At 39.8% G+C, this 16,632-nt stretch overlaps 3 protein-coding genes across 6 annotated transcripts in view; 1 reads left to right on the forward strand and 2 right to left on the reverse strand.

Moving 5' to 3' along the window:
- The window catches only part of LOC142379154 (complement C3-like), a 29,548-nt gene extending 26,613 nt beyond the window's left edge, over positions 1-2,935 (reverse strand). Inside the window, exons 1-5 of the mRNA XM_075464288.1 lie at positions 2,856-2,935; positions 2,745-2,762; positions 2,621-2,656; positions 366-555; positions 54-219 (exon numbers count right to left, since the gene is read on the reverse strand). Coding sequence (XP_075320403.1) covers positions 54-219; positions 366-555; positions 2,621-2,656; positions 2,745-2,762; positions 2,856-2,935 — 490 coding nt within the window. The remainder of the gene's footprint in view (positions 1-53; positions 220-365; positions 556-2,620; positions 2,657-2,744; positions 2,763-2,855) is intronic.
- Positions 2,936-5,137: 2,202 nt separating this feature from the next.
- On the reverse strand, positions 5,138-9,901 carry yju2b (YJU2 splicing factor homolog B). 4 transcript variants are annotated; one of them, XM_075463929.1, is made up of 11 exons: positions 9,833-9,901; positions 9,525-9,556; positions 9,388-9,429; positions 9,212-9,265; positions 9,009-9,091; positions 7,740-7,795; positions 7,596-7,656; positions 7,306-7,448; positions 6,870-7,042; positions 6,087-6,225; positions 5,138-5,975 (listed from the first exon to the last, which is right to left on the reverse strand). In XM_075463929.1, the coding sequence occupies exons 3-11, from the start codon at positions 9,388-9,390 to the stop codon at positions 5,467-5,469; spliced, it is 1,221 nt and encodes a 406-aa protein (XP_075320044.1). In that variant the 5' UTR covers positions 9,391-9,429; positions 9,525-9,556; positions 9,833-9,901; the 3' UTR covers positions 5,138-5,466. The 4 variants fall into 4 exon arrangements, with proteins under 4 accessions (XP_075320044.1, XP_075320045.1, XP_075320047.1 ...); XM_075463930.1 differs by having other exon boundaries at positions 9,514-9,556; positions 9,833-9,895; XM_075463932.1 differs by lacking the exon at positions 9,525-9,556 and having other exon boundaries at positions 9,833-9,893.
- A 29-nt stretch (positions 9,902-9,930) lies between these two features.
- gtf3aa (general transcription factor IIIAa) lies at positions 9,931-11,595 on the forward strand. The gene has a single exon (XM_075463933.1). The coding sequence runs from the start codon at positions 10,018-10,020 to the stop codon at positions 11,095-11,097; it is 1,080 nt and encodes a 359-aa protein (XP_075320048.1). The 5' UTR covers positions 9,931-10,017; the 3' UTR covers positions 11,098-11,595.
- The last annotated feature ends 5,037 nt before the right edge of the window (positions 11,596-16,632 follow it).

A 16,632-nucleotide genomic window follows, 5' to 3' on the forward strand; every position in this document is an offset into this window, starting at 1 on the left:
GTTATTCATGCATGATCATCTGGTGAGTTTTTGTCAAAATATTCCAACCTCACCATCTTTTCCAGGGTTGTAGATGGGCTGGTCTGTCTGGATGAAGATGTATCCAGAGTGAAAGGACACCATCAATATTCTCTCTTCTGAGTGGTAACCTACAAAGTTCACGGTCAGATACACAAACTTGTTCTTTTTTTCTTCGCGATTCAAACCATCCGATGAGAGCTGGAATAGGGTCAAATGAGGATACAGCGTGAGGTCATACAGAGAACACGTGGATAGCACTTTAAGAGCATCTTCACAGAAAAACTTCTTTGCTAACCAAACTTTTTGGGTCATTCTAAACTTAAGCTGTGAGCCCAGAGAGTCACCTGTATAGTCTTGAGAGCATTGAAGCCATTTCCCTGGTTGAGTATGACAGATTCCTGAAGGAGCGCTGTAGTTTTGGTGAAATCCTGGATAGTGATGATGACAGTAATGGGGTCGAATAAACCATCAACCTGTAAGAAGATGTTCTCCTGGCTGTCTGTCCTCAGCAGGTCTGGAGCCAGCAGAGTGAAGCTTCAGGAAAATAACATGAGTTAGATGAAGATTTCAGACTTTTTTTTTTTCTCCACCATTATTACTATGAATGTTACACTTAATGGCATTACCCTAGTGAAAGCTTTACAAGTGTATTGTGGCATCAATAATAAAACTGGAGACAATGCTCGGGTAGTAAATGGCAAATGGTCTGCATTCATTGAGCACATTTCAGGTCTACTTGACCACCCAAAGCACTTTCACACAACAAGCAACATTAAACCAGTCAAACACACACCCAGATAGCACTTCTTAGTCGTATAATCTAACGTGTTTAAAGCTGTAAAGCTTTTTCTTGATCATCTTGAATTTGATAGCAGCAATACCACTCAAAAATGTCATGACAGGTTGTAAAGTAAGTGCTATTAAAAAGAGGGAGCTGAAACAGCATGTAGCAACAAATCAGGTTAATTGGCAACAGATCGGTATAACAAGAGAGCCTCAGAAAGGCAGAGTCTCTCTAGATTCAGCAATTTGCTAAAACTATGTCAAGAAATTATGGAGCAGTTTCAGAATGATGTTTCTCAATATAAAATTGTGAAGAATTTGAATATCCCATCAGCTTCAGTGCATGATATCATCAAAAGATTCAGAGAATCTGGAGACATCTCTGTGCTCAAAGGAAAAGGAAAAATCTGTATTGGATGCCAATGATCTTCGGGCCCTCAGGTGGTACTGCGTTGAAAACAGGCATGATTCTGTCATGGAAATCACTGGGTTGTCTCAGAAACACTTCCAGAAATCATTATCCGTAAACACAGTTCATCATTCCATCAACAAATGCAGGTCAAAGCTCTATTGTACAAAGACAAAACCTGATTTTAATATGATCCGCAAACATTGACATCTTTTGTGGGTCAAAGCTTATTTAAAATGGGCGAGAAAAAGTGGAAAACTGTGCTCAGACGGATTGAAACTTAAAATTTCCTTTCAGAAATCATGAACACCACAACCTATGGAAAGAAGAAGATAGCAACCATCCAACTTATTAACAGTGCTCAGTTCAAAAGCCTCAATTCTCTGACGGTATAGAGATATAGGCATTAGTGCCAGTGGAACTGGTAAATTACACACATGGAAAGACACCATCAGTGCTGAAAAAAAAAAATATATATATATGTGTATATATGTATATATATATATATTTATAGTTCTCATGTGTTTTGTAGGGGCGGGACAGGAAGTTGAATAACTTTTTATTTTTCGGTTAAAAAATAAGCATTTCTTGCATTTTGCGACTACGGAGGTCACTGTTATATATATATATATATATATATATATATATAGAGAGAGAGAGAGAGAGAGAGAGAGAGAGAGAGAGAGAGAGAGAGAGAGAGAGAGAGGTTTTAGAGCATATGCTCCCACCCAGATTAATCGCTTTTCAAATAGACAAAAAGGCGATGATATTCCTTTCTTTATGATCGAGCAACTGGTCTCCTCAGTTATGTTTCCATGTTTCCCCAGATATTAGAAAAAAAGGGGAAGCTACACAGTGATAAACTGGGCCCCACGGCTGCCATAAAATTCAAGATGAGCTAGTATTTTTCATTAAATGGTAAAATGCCTCACTTTCATTTTTTCATGTTTTTTAAATTTTTTTTCTTCCAATGTTCAAGTGTGGATAAAATAAAATCTGACCAAACAGTGCTAGGAATTGTGTTAGTTGTGTTAGTGGTTGTCAACAGTACCTCGGTGCAGAGCTAATAAACTGACTTGGCTCCAATTCTCTGTAAATAAACAGGACAGGTATTAATTTCAGCCGTGAGATTGCACTGCAAACTAAGGCATAGGTGAAATAAACATGTGAAATCATAAAATTATTTTAAAAGAAATCTAAATTTCAGTGTGTCCGACCATTCATCCCACAACTGAATTTGCTAAACTTAAAAAAAAAAAAAAAAAAAAAAAAAAAAGAGGCTCAAAGTTTTACTGGTTGTCCAACCATGAGTTTGATATTGTTTGTAGAGAAAGGGGAAATTATCTAGAAAATCTGTATATACATATACAAACATACAGTATATCAAGTCCAATGTTGATTACTTACTCGTGGAGGTCAAAGAACTTATCAGCTGATACAAATCTGGGGATCAGATTCAGAGGCATTAACTTAAGATATCAGAGGCTAAAACTTGCAATTGTTCACATATTTTTAGCTCAAATATGCATACCTGTCACGCCAGCTAGGTCTGTAACGAAAGCAGTTTGATTAATTACACAAAAGTCATGAGATATAAACTGGTGCAACAGCAAGAAGAAGCTGGAGAAGAGGAACGGCTTACCGACTGCTACTAACGAGGTGTCCATCTGAACCGCAGAAAAACATGAGAAATAAAACATGATAAAGTCTCCAACGAATCATGTTGACTGCCTCGTGTCTCAGTCTACTGCGATCACAAGGGAGACGGTCAACAACAAAACCCTGATATTCCGACCTAATCAAACATTACAGTTTCCAGCATGGGAGGGGGAGAGTTTCTGGAATTGACAAAAAAGCAAACCAACGGGCTTGTTTGCTAACAAGGATAAGCGGCCTTAGATCAGCACAACACGGCAGAAACTGTCATTTCAGACTGAATTGCAACGAACTTTTTCATATTACCCCACATCAACGCCTCACACCATCACTTATTCAAAGGAAAAATGCAGATACTTAATATTCATACTTTTCAAAATCCCTTTAAGCCTTAAATGCTCTTCATCTGCTCCACTGTGTTTTGTCTAAAGTAAATTACTCTAAGCTAAAGAAAGATTCAAGCTTATTTTCACCATTTCTAGAAATAGAGAAAAGCACATATTTCATCTTAAAGTAACAGTAGAGAATTTAGCTGCTCGTGATATGTAACACCACTGTGACAAAGGCAAATCTCAGTGTGTACCCTGCACATGTACATCCACACGCTGTTGTCACGTTGAAGAGGTCACAAAGATGCCGTCAAAAGCCTACAAATTTTTTTTTTGTTCTCCAGTCTGTGTTGGAGTTTATTGTAATGCACTGGGCTTTGTTCAGACTGGACACATATCATGCCAAAGTAAAAAAATAAAATTGTAAAGAAAAAAAAAAAAAAAAGCCTACAAAAATGTCAAGTCACTGTAAAGGAAAACAGTGTGGTGCAGGGCAGCCTCTCGGCTATCTAGTTAATTTTCAAACTCAGGAACGTCTACAACAAAGGTCTATGTACTTAAAAAGAAGCCAGAAACACAAAGTTCGCAATAAGGTTCATAATCTTATCTAGTGTTGCTTTAAAGCTGCAGTCTGCAACTCTTTTTCAAGCATAATGCCTGGAACTGTCCGGGGATTCTGAAAGTAGTACATTAAATACTCCAATACAAAAAAAAATGAGTTCTCTAGGTCCCCTATATGTCCCGCTAGGTCCCTCCAAAGCCAGCAGGTTTGTTTACAAAATTGCACACCGGACCGGTAAAAGATAACCAATCAGGTTACGAGCTGGGCTCTGCTGCCTGTCAATCACCGATTGTGCACGCGCGATACAAGGTAGGCTCGTCCCCACGCTTATTTATCTAGACTATTGAACTTCATTACGGGCTAGTCGACTTACTGTGTCTTCCATGATCGCAAATGACAGGTGAGTTGATGAATGAGGAGTCGTGTAGGCGCATCTGGCGTGCACGTCTACGTGCACGAGTTCTCATGTGTTTTGAAGGGGCGGGACAGGAAGTTGAATAACTTTTTATTTTTCGGTTAAAAAATAAGCATTTCTTGCATTTTGCGACTACGGAGGTCACTGTTTTCAACTTCAAGCGTTCTGATAGATCATGTAAACTCTTAAAATGCCAAAAAGTAGGACTTTACGTATGACAACAACAAATCTTGCAGACTGCAGCTTTAAAGGTAGGGTAGGAGATCCTGGATTTTGAGTCCAGCGAAGCTGCATTTTGAAAATACACAGGTAAAAAGTCCCAACCCTTTTCTTCACTTCCCCCCCCGAAGCCACGCCTCTAGAGTACATGAACGCGCACGAGCACGAAGGTGCACGAGCGCTGTTCTGACAGCAAGCATCGATCGCTGCCGTCTTTAGTATTTAGTATAATGCTAACTACACGTTTAATAATGCTAGGTGCTAGCCAAGCTGGCTCTAGTTTAGCTTCCTGCCAAGCTTCTGGGCGCGAGTGATTCGTTCACGGAGCAGGGTACGCGCACAGGGGGAAGGAGGGGGAGATAGGAGCAGATTGCAGTTTGATAGACGGCAATTAATTGGTAACAATGGGGGTGTGAAGAGTATTTCAAGCAATATGTAAAAAAATGTTCCAGAAAAAGATCCCCTACCCAACCTTTAAGTGATTCTACTTTCACCACCACTTGGATGTAGCACACCAACACATCAGACTGTCGTTTGTTTGATACAGGCTGTGAGGTCATATACTTCACTGATAGTTTTAAGGTCTTAATTATTGACTTATTGAACAACTTATTCCTTCTGCATTCTTATTGTATCACCAAAACATTAACAGGACAAATATTGTTTTGTAAAGAGGTTGCAGGTGGTGTAATAGATCCACTGTGGAAATGTTATGACCACTACAACTCAAGAAACAAAACCTGTTCAGTTCTTTACACTATTTAATTTAAATTTACATTTAATTTCACAAAATTTCAGCCAGTTTCATCATCAGATTACACATGTTGGCATTTAAAACAGAAAAACTAAATAATCTGACTGATACACTTCAAACAATTTGAAACACAGTCTGAGGTCAAAGACCATGCTTTCAGAGGTTAGTGTACTACATTTTTATTTTCAGCAAGTGAGAAGTAAAGCGTTACAGCAGATTTCTGCAGCTGTGACAAACAATTTTTAGTCTGATCTCTGTCATTGCTTTACAGCCCTTCACGGAATTCAGAAACTGTCCCATTGAGCTCAGCTTTTAGTCTCATTGTCCAGGGTCTGAATCTGAGTCGCTGTAGTCTGCCACCAAAGATGTGATTCCTCCAGAACATTTGCTCCATCCACACCCTTGATCCACTGCATTAATCAGTATTTTTTCAGTTTCCTCTGTGGTTTTCACAAGCACCTCCTTCAAGTCACTGTCATTTGTCTCTGCTCCTTTCTCACCTCCTTGCCTCGAAGCCGTAAATGGGGCTTCCTCTGTCCGAGTCCCTTTTTGCACCCCATTATTACGGTTGCTGACATCAGGGTGCGACTTTTGGCTCGTTATTGTGGCACAGTGTTCAGTTTTAATTCCAGATCCTCCTGAGCGTTTGCGGATTAAGGAGCTGTGTGAGGAGCTCAGGGCTTTGGCCAGTGCTGCTTCTTTCCCCTGCAGCCCGAGCTTATGGAGCAGACTGCCTGCCGCACCTCCTGCTGGTGATGAGGAAGTGGAGTTAAACCAGGAACGGGAGGCGATCTCTTTCCGTTTGCTGTGCTTTTTGTCCTCATACGCTGAATAGAAAGCCAAAAGTCAGGAAGAAAGTTTTAATAGTCCTGTTATTAGTATTTTTTTTAAGCATAAATTAGAATTTATTTTTAAAAAAAATCTTATCTGGTGCTTACAGTCAGGTGCCTGGTAGGTGAGTAGTGCTGCCAGTTTCTTGTCCTCTTCCTTCTCTGGCAGCAGTGGTATGGATAGGTTGGTTCTCATCCTTACAGCATTGTCTTTCTCCTCCTGCTCAGCCACAACTTTCTTCTCAGTCTATAAAGCAGAGATGTCAGTTTAAAAACACAGTACAAGGCCATCTAACAACACCACAGGATCTTAAAAAGAAAACTGCTACATGTGCAAATATGAACCATTTTTTGGTAATTGTTTTATTGTTGACTGTCTAAAACAAACTATCGATTTCATTCAAGTATAGATGGAAAGTCTCATGCAAAACTGTTGGCATTTGTAACCACAAAAAGTTGACAAAGTAAAGGAAACATTCAACAGAAAGTTTTCTAGTAAGGTGTTGGACCTCCTCACGCTGCCTGGGCAGCTTAAATTCATTTGAACTTCTCTACAAGTTCCTGGTGCTCTGAAAGAGAAACAGAGCCTTGTTCCTTCAAATTAAATTCCTACTCTTGGTATCTTTGATAGTTATGATTATGTCAATTAGTGCTATTGAATAAATTGGTCCTAAATCCTCTGTGAGTGTTCAGTGGGGTTCAGATCTGAACACTGAAGGTCACAGCAAACAATTTGTGTCATATTTCAGACTTATCGAACCATTCAGTGACACTTTATGCCCTATGGATGGGACTTTTCCCTCTAACTTAGCAACCATTTGTATAACCAATGATGGATCTATTGGGTAGTATTAATGCAACGGTTAATAACACAAGTTATTAGTATCCTACTCTGAACTTCCTGCGGAGGGTGCTGTTGAGTTGAAAGTCATCTTTCCAGCCTGACTGATGGTCCTGGATCTCTGACAAAGAGGGCAGAGCCTTTTTAAGCTTCTCTTTGTCTTTCCCACCATGGTCCAGTTTGTACATTGCATCTGTCTCCAGCTTCTCCTTTTCTGCCCGTTCTGCACAAAGAGGATGTAAAATTTAGCCAAACGGAAAGGCAAAACATGCATGTAAAAGAAAAACAGGAGGCAAAATTCTTTCTTATAAGTGAATGTCATATTCACTCCAAACCCTTTGCTTTCTTTTATCTAGGCACTACTATACTCTTAGCACACCATGAAACAATAGTCACTGCCCTTTTCTAGCTCATTTTCACCTCAAAACATGATACAATGAAGTAAAGTGAAAACATAAACATGATCAATAAACATTAATTCTTTACCAGTCGTGAGGATCTGCTCATTTTCAGCCATGTCCCAGCGTTCCTCCTTCCTGCTTGCTCCACTTACGATGACATAGTCACAAGTAGCTGGATCTGTCTGCATCTCAATATAGTTGATACACAGGTGGCACTTCATCCTAAACCTGGTTGATATGGCAAAAACATAGAAATTGTAGATTTGGGGGGAAAAAAAGGTAGATTGCCCCAAAAAGCTAAAAGTTCTGATTTCTTGTTCACACAACAGGAAGATGGCGTTGTTTTAACAGCACGCCTGGTCCTTCTTTGTTTACCTGTAGATTGGCGTGGTGTAGTAGTTCCCCACTTTCTTCTTCTCAGCATTGTAACGTACCCCTGTACAAACGGATCATACCTGTTATGGATATGAAAACGTACTGTGTGCGAATCAATGATTGAATGTTTTTTCCTCAGCTTACCCATTCCAATGTGATTCTTGCAGCCGTCACACCAGATGTTGTAGGGCATTTCAAACCTAAATTGACAAAGAATAGTTGTAAATGCATGCACTTTATGTATCAATAAAAAAAAACAGTTCTTTGAGTATATACCACATTTCCTCAAATGGAGAACGGGGGGGGGGGCTTTATTTATTACAACGGCTGTGAGTATCAGACCTTTATTAGAGGCAGGCCCTACTTTCTAATCATCACTGTTCCTAATATGACATGTCATATATTTTTAAACATGCCTTATTTGATTACAAATCTGTAACGTTGTGAGTTCTAAATACCTGCATGTTCATAATGGGAGTCAACCAGAGGTCCATTCATTCCCATGTGAAGCTCCATAATTAAAAGAAATGCGCAAAATACCGCTGTCATTTTTTTCCCCTCCGGAACTGACCTCAAGTAAATTGGCAATTAACTTTCACAGTGCATTTTGCAGACAGTACTGTGTGCCAGAACGTTGGATAAACAAAGTAGCCAACAGGCTAACAAACTATTAACTTGAAAAGCTGTTAGTATATCCATTCAATTTCATGCAGGCTATAAACTTAAAATAGATTCTAAATTGAAATGGACAGAAACATCCCTGTCCTTCACATGACTGTAATTGTGAAAGATGAACATCTATACAGTATCCAACAGCTTACCAGAACAATCAGAAGTGGTTTAAGACTAAGTAATCAAAGGCGATATAAATATGTTTAAAACTGCATAGGGTTTGGACATGATAACAGCTGTTCTTTTTTTCCACCCTCTTTCCCTGCCCTGCCCAGCCCAACCGATAAGAGACTGTGCTTTTATTTGAATCCCACTTGTTCTAATAGAGGAAATACAGTATGGATGTATTTATTCCTCGTCTTTTAAGCTTCATATGTTTTACTATACCTAACTAAACATATGTTCACTTGATTTATTCTAGATATGCCCGAATGTATTCTGTTCTTAAGTATATACACTCTATCAGAGTTAGTATTATTATTTAATTAACACAGTTGGTTGTGGTAGTGAATACCATTACATTAAGGTACAGTGTTACACTGACATCTGTGTCTGTTATTTGACAGTATAGTAATAACAATGATCGGAAATTACACGGGACAAAACAAGTAAACGGGACAATATATGTAAGGACATGTGAAATGCAACACAATACTGAGGCAAAGGAAAAAATTGTGATATCTCATGACTATTCTCCAGCCAACAACAATTCATTATTTCTCTATATGCGAGTGTACTAACCTGATAATGAGGATACCCTGGGACAGTTTCCTGGCCCTCTCCCGAAGAGCATGAGTTTTATGGTAGCCATTGAGGGATCCATGCTAAGCACAAAGATTTAAAGAGATGTAAGTGAATGGACAAACACAAAAGCTGAACTAAACTAAAGTCTGTCATTGCGCACACGCACACGCACACGCACACACACACACACACACACACACCTTGGCTGGATCAAAATCTGGAGGGTAGTATTTGTTTGTTCCTTTTCTTTCACCCTGTCAAGAAAAGAGGAGGAAATGCTTTGTTAACAAAGGGTACACTGTATGTTTAAATAATATATCTGTGTGATTATTTGCAATATGAGAGACACAAGTGAATTATACACATCACAGCTTACCATAGTGACGACTGGTGCGCTACACTTTTGATGGATTCACCCCTACTCACATAAAAAAAACAAGTTATTTCACAGCCACCACTCGGAAATAGTTAGACTGAATTTGACTGAGACTTCAAGACTTGCCTTCAACTTACTATAGCGTGTACGCGTAGCAGGCGTAGGCTAACTATTTCAAAGCACAAAATGCAGTATAAGCTCACATTCACATTTGCAAACAAAAAAAAGAGTGTACATACTAGCGTTAAGCTTTTGTTGTAGACGTGCAAGGAAACTAGCAAAACGCAAGCTAACGTTCGCAACAGTTTGCTGGTTACGTTATTTCTGTCCTCTACACACAAATATAAAAGGCCCGTAAATAAATGACAGCTTGAAAGAAATGACTTCATATGCTAAGATTTCATGTTTACTTAGATTTTTACATACAAATCTAAACTATACTTACAAGTTGTCTGCACTGCTAACAACCAAACGTCTGGAGGTCGGTGCGTAATGACGTAATTTCCTGGCGTCATAGGAAGTGATGTCACTTTGAATAGGCTTTTAGGGGAAGTACCCCTGTACGGACAGAGAACGTGCTCAGGAAACCGGATCGAACAACACAACTTGTCGTTTCTCGATGCCGCCAAAATGGAAACTAAAACAGAGTTGCACAAACGTTACATCTGCTCGTTTCCTGGCTGTTCGGCCGCTTATAACAAACAGTGGAAACTGGACGCTCACTTATGTAAGCACACGGGGGTAAAACCGTACTCATGTGAGCGCGATAGCTGCGGTAAGTCCTTCTGCAGCTCGTATCACTTAGCAAGGCACGAGCTCAGTCACAGCGGAGTGAAGCCGTTTCAGTGCCCCGTAGACGGCTGCACGGAGGCTTTCACCACAAACACAAACCGGGTCAGACATATCAGTCGCGTCCACAGCCAGGAGCAGAAGAAATACGTTTGTAAATTTGATGGCTGCGGCCTTGAGTTCAAGAAAAACAAGCAACTGAAGTCCCACATGTGTGAGGAGCACACTCAGCTGCCGCCGTACCGGTGCACTTATGAAGGCTGCCAGATGCGATTCGCTTTCCCAAGTAAACTGAAGCGACACGAGAAGGTGCACAAAGGGTACCCCTGCGATGAGGAGGACTGCGCCTTCACAGGAAAGACCTGGACGGAATTAATGAAGCACAGGAAGGAGCAGCACAGGGCTGTTCTGAGATGTGAGCTCTGCAGAAAGGTGTTCAGGGACTCCTGGTTCCTGCAGCAGCATCAGCGCGTCCACTCTGATACAAGAATAGTCTTCAAGTGCCCCAGGGATGGCTGTGACAGGTCCTTCACCACTGTCTTTAACCTACAGAGCCACATCAGCTCCTTCCATGAGGAGGTGCGCCCCTTTGCCTGCACCCACGCTGGCTGTGGGAAGAGTTTTTCCATGAGACAGAGCCTCCATCGTCACAGTGTTGTCCATGATCCGGAGAGGAAGAAGCTGAGGAAACCTAGATCTAAACGATCTCTTGCTTCCAGGCTAAGTGGCTTTTGCGAGAAGAGAGTGATCTACAAGAAGCACAGGGAGCCTGAAGCACACGGAGAGTCTGCAGAGGAGAAGATGGACCAGCCTGTTCCTGTTGAGTTGGTGTCCCTACTGCAGGATACATCCTTGTTGTGCAGCCCTGCAGTGGGCACACATGGACTTACTGATGCCCTGACTACCCCTTTAACAGTGTAGTCAAATGAAGGAGTCATTTACGTTATTGTGAAGTCAGCCACCACTTAATGAGAGCTTATGTCTTATTATGTTTCTTACATGCTTGCAAGAAGTTTATGTTTCTTGAAGTTTGTGCAGTGAGTAAAGTCCCTGTTTAAGAGTAAATATTTTGCACTCAGGTCCTGTCTTTGTGTAAATGGACTCTTTTAAGAATTTAGTTATAATTATTGTACATATGATTGAAGGAATTGCACAGCTGGGGCATTTTCAAATTTCCCAGAGCCATTCAACTCATGATGTGTCATTTGATTTTTGGATCCATTTTATGTGGATTTGGAGGGGGCAGGACCCTATCCCAGCTGCCCGTTGCTGATAGTCTTCTCATCGGTGATATTTGTGTTTAAAAGAAATCTATTTTTGTTCTCTTTGTGAAATAACAGCTCACATTGGACATCTGTTTACACTCTATCCACGTACACCTTGAACCAAAATTTCAATAAACACGTTTAAAAAATAAAACTTTCAGTTATAAAATCTGTCGCATGTGCTTTTTTTTTTTGTCTTGAATTTACTTCTCTCATTAATTTGGTCACTTTGACTGTTAGGAAGTTTAAAGTTGGTTATAAGAGTTGTTTTTATGATCCACACATTTCAGTTGAGCTCCAGTTGACAGTGGTCCTCTATTTTTTACTGGGATGTTGGTCCAACCAAAACTAGATTTTGAAATGCATGTAAATATTTCAGTCCGAAAAATATTGGGCTTCTTAAAACCAGACAAACACACCCTGATAATTAAGTTGGGGATCCAATCAATCCTATATGTACACACACAACTAGACTCAAATGGGCCTAAGTGCTCAGTACATGCTCCACAGTTCCATCTTTTTGTAAAAATGTGATATTATATATATTATGTGATCTTAAGTATATTAATATTTCTAATATATAATAAAATAAAAACACATCACAAAACTGATTGAAAAGCAGCCCATTAAAGCTGCAGTCTGCAAGATTTGTTGTTGTCATACGTAAAGTCCTACTTTTTGGCATTTTAAGAGTTTACATGATCTATCAGAACGCTTGAAGTTGAAAACGGTGACCTCCGTAGTCGCAAAATGCAAGAAATGCTTATTTTTTAACCGAAAAATAAAAAGTTATTCAACTTCCTGTCCCGCCCCTTCAAAACACATGAGAACTCGTGCACGTCTACGTGCACGCCAGATGCGCCTACACGACTCCTCATTCATCAACTCAATTGTCATTTGCGATCATGGAAGACACAGTAAGTAGACAAGCCGTAATGAAGTTCAATAGTCCAGATAAATAAGCGTGGGGACGAGCCTACCTTGTATCGCGTGTGCACAAACGGTGATTGACAGGCAGCAGAGCCCAGCTCGTAACCTGATTGGTTATCTTTTACCGGTCCGGTGTGCAATTTTGTAAACAAACCTGCTGGCTTTGGAGGGACCTAGCGGGACATATAGGGGACCTAGAGAACTCATTTTTTTTTGTATTGGGGTATTTAATGTACTACTTTCAGAATCCCCGGACAGTTCCAGGCATTATGCTTGAAAAAGAGTTGCAGACTGCAGCTTTAAGACTAGCAACCCCCGCTTGTATAAAGCATTTCGGCACAGTCACTCTCCTAAAAAAAAGAAACTTGATTCCATAACTGCAGCATGATCTGAAAAAAATCACCATTCAAGCAATCTCAAGACAATGTGTATTCAGTGAATTCAGCTATACTTACATGCATACTTACACAGACAAAGTTGGAAGTGTCGAAATGTCTTGGAACGTTTTCTACAACAGTGCACAGTGTTATGGTGTCAGACAAAATTCTGTCAATTAATTGATTTCCCTCCAGTACATGTGTATGGGGACAACAACGGTGGTTTGACCGCTCAACTCAACTGTGCAAATAGCCGCAGTAACAGTTATCTTGTTTTAAATTCTTATTCTTCACATTTCTTATGTTTGAGAGATGGATCCAGGTTCCCTTCTCGGCTGGGGCCTTTCTGTGTGGAGTTTGCATGTTCTCCTCGTGTATGCGTGGGCTTCCTTCCACTGTTTCAACTTGAGAAGTCTTTCAAATGTCAGCTATAACTAATCCAGTGACTCTAAGGGATAGAATAGACAGAAATTTGAGCTTGAATACTTTATGTTGTTCTTGAAGATGCTCCTATTCTTATCCGAAAGGCCCCTTCAGTTCTGACTGGTGGTTTCATAAAAGAGTATGAAACGGAATGCTCACCTGTCACTTAAGGATGAAATGATGTACGTTTCATATACTTTCCTACATAGTTGGTTTTACAGTGCACGTGTCATTTAGTATCATGAGCTAAATGGTAATTCAGATCATTTTCCTTTAGGTTAAATAAAGTATATTTTAATTTAATTGATTTTCATGATCTGCTTCTGATGTCACCTACTTCAACCAGAGTATTAGTGCGTGTTTGTCAAATCACCTGCTCCACAGAAAAGCTGGAATGGAAACCTGCACATTCTTGTGCCTTTTATGACAAACGGTGGAGCATCTCAGCTCTGACAAACTGATTTACGTCGTAAACAGGAGCAGCTCCATGCAAGTTTGAGATTCCAAGCCCAAATCCTCTCGGAATATTTTCAGTTACAGGAAGGCTGCTCCCCACATTCCTGCTGCGCTTAGCTCAGACGAGCCCTATATGGACTGACTGTCTGACCAGCTCACCCAGGAATGCTCAGCCCAAGTCTTTCAATCATCATTCACAGAATCTGAATGTGACATATATTATAGTCTTCTGTTGTCGGAGCTTCATACGTGGTTGTTGGAATGATGACACATGAATGCATCATGTGGAACATATTTGTGTCGATGACACAGCAACGCTGCATTCACATATTTAGTTTAAAAACGTTAACATTCATTGTAAAATTCAGCATATTTGAACCTTTACAGGTTAAAGTCATTGACATCTCACAGAAAAGATTTTTACTATCTTTAGCGTTATTATTTACCTGACCGATTCAGTTTTTGTCTTAGCTCAGACCCCATCGTGGCTCACCAGAAACTCAAACTGACTTCATTAGGTTCAAAAGCAGCCACAACTACACATCTTAAATATATCTTCAATCGAAAAGGGGATGTAAATGTTCTCACAGTCTACCTAATTGCATATTAAATGTGAATAGTATGATTAGGTACAGTAGGTGTGTGTGTAAACTATATACGGTATCGTTTCATGAGGTTAACTTACAACCTTGCAAACCTATGGAGATCAATAAAACCATTCTAAAGTTATTTCAGTTGTTGGGGTCAGGTCAGCACATACAGTTCATCAGAGCATTTTATTTGTTTAAAAGGATGGATATACAGGAAGCAATAATTCACAAGGGAAATCTATTTTTGATGTGTGTGTCTGCTTCACGAGACTGTAGATGGGTTGAAAATCCAGGAATGTAGAGGGGAGGATGAACTGGGACCAGCGACTCTTCCCTTAAAGGCATATAATCCCTTTGGTGGAAAAGAAAAGCAAAAGTAGGGTTTGAAAACTGACAGTTATGACATGTGAGGATCTGCTCGCAGCTCAGATGGGAAAACTGTATTGTTCCCAATAAAATCAAGCTATTCCATATACTACACAATCTGAATTGGAAGCAATGTTTTAAATTGAGCTACAGAGGCAGGTATCACTAGTAAGTCAAACTGGGTAGATTTCATATGCAAATATGTAAATTATCACGATCTAGTATGTATAATACTGTATATGTATTGTATAATTTCTTTTTAATATATTTTTTTACATAATTTACATTGATACCCAAAACATGTCATGCAGTGTAAAAAAAGATAATTAGATATCTTAAATGTTATAAGTCCCTGAGAAAACAAAAGTAACATCCATCTCAAGTTCAATTTAAGTTTCAATTCAGTTTTGTTTAAATAGTATAAATTCACAGCAAAAAAAATCTAATAAAATAAGATGAATAATAAAAAGTGAAAGGTGTAATCCTGTTTTTTTTTAGGTTTGTATCATGCAGTATGATCAGATATGGCTAGAACGACCACTGTATTAGATGTATTAAAATCAACATTTTGTGTGTTTTTCTTTTCCTCCTCTGTTACAGAAAGCAATGCCACGTTCTTTCCATTCCTGTCTCCTGACAATACTGAATTCCAGACAGGTTCCTCAGGCCATAATCCAGAAGGATTGCTTTATCTCCACTGTATTTCTCCCACCACCTCCTCTGCTTTCCCACTGTCTTTTTATCTATCACTCTGCCTTCATCCTCCTGTCTCCCTAAGAAGTGGAAGGAATGTGTCAGGTCTTCTGCCCTTTTGTGTGCTTGTTTTCTGTGCAAATAAAAGGAAATAGAAACTTTCTTTGACAAGGGCTCTGACTGTCTGTTAAATGCAGCTCTATGAAACCTGCCATCCATCCATCCATCCATTTTCTATACCCACTGATTTCGTCGGTCGGGTCGCGGGGGGTTGGAACCTATCCCAGCGGTCATCGAGCGAGAGGCGGGGTACACCCTGGACAGGCCGCCAGTCCATCACAGGGCCACACAGAGACAAACCAGACAAATAACCACATGCACGCTCACACTCACACTCACACTCACTCCTAAGGACAATTTTAGAGACACCAATTAACCTAACATGCATGTTTTTGGACAGCAGGAGGAAGCCGGTTTACCCGGAGAGAACCCACGCATACACGGGGAGAACATACAAACTCCATGCAGAAAGGCCTCAGCCGGGAATTGAACCTGGAACCTGCATGAGGTTATATGAGCACTTAGATACTTAGAACTCATCAGTGATGAGATACTGTGTGTAACTTTGGTCTGACTTAAAGAAAAATGGTTAATACAAAATGACTGTGAATGAAAACACTGTATATCTGTGTATAAGTGTTTTGTTTGCACATTAAATTTTTTATTTTTTTGTTCCAACCATTAGTTGTACACAGGCTCAAAAACTTTATCCCTAAAAGAACGATTGAAATTCCAGGCAGTAAATCATTTCTATCCAACTATTATTTCAAGATTTAGGGATGACTGCTCAGTAATTCATATCAACAGAGCTCTGCGATGTGATAGTTGTGGCTGTTTTACAGTTATAAATGTACTCAAAAGTTCATCCAACACCTTCCTCTTGTCTAAATATAACTAAGTGAAGCCAGGCCTTGGGTGAAAAACTGCAAAATAATGATCTTGTTATGACTGCTATTTCTACTGCATGCATTGTAATTCATATTTTGTATTTACTGTATATTACTCATGTAAATTCACTTTGTTCAGTTACATCCAACACTTTTATTCCTTTATTAACCTGTTTCTCTTGCATCGTTTTTCACAGAGACACAGATGAATGTGCTTTATCGTTCATTACCTGGATTTATTTAGTTGTACAGTGTTAGATACATTAATAATGGCTCTAGTTAAGTTCTAGTCAAGGGTCACGGTCCCACTAAGCGCAGTAATGGAGACGGCTGTGGGTCGGGAGGTAGAATGGATCTCTCAGAGTTGGAAGCTTGGCTGTCTTATCCTAAGGCCTTGCATGTTCTGCGG

This window comes from Odontesthes bonariensis, chromosome 4, assembly GCF_027942865.1.
Source record: "Odontesthes bonariensis isolate fOdoBon6 chromosome 4, fOdoBon6.hap1, whole genome shotgun sequence".
In the NCBI taxonomy this organism is placed as follows: domain Eukaryota; kingdom Metazoa; phylum Chordata; class Actinopteri; order Atheriniformes; family Atherinopsidae; genus Odontesthes; species Odontesthes bonariensis.

Excerpts from the sequence above, each read along its gene's own strand:
- yju2b (XM_075463929.1), bottom strand. Across the intron at positions 9,092-9,211 it reads CAGATTTTGATCCAGCCAAG|CATGGATCCCTCAATGGCTA; the intron begins GTGTGTGTGTGT and ends CTTTGTGCTTAG. Across the intron at positions 7,449-7,595 it reads TACACCACGCCAATCTACAG|GTTTAGGATGAAGTGCCACC; the intron begins GTAAACAAAGAA and ends CATATCAACCAG.
- gtf3aa (XM_075463933.1), top strand. The coding sequence starts at position 10,018 with ATGGAAACTAAAACAGAGTTGCACAAACGTTACATCTGCTCGTTTCCT.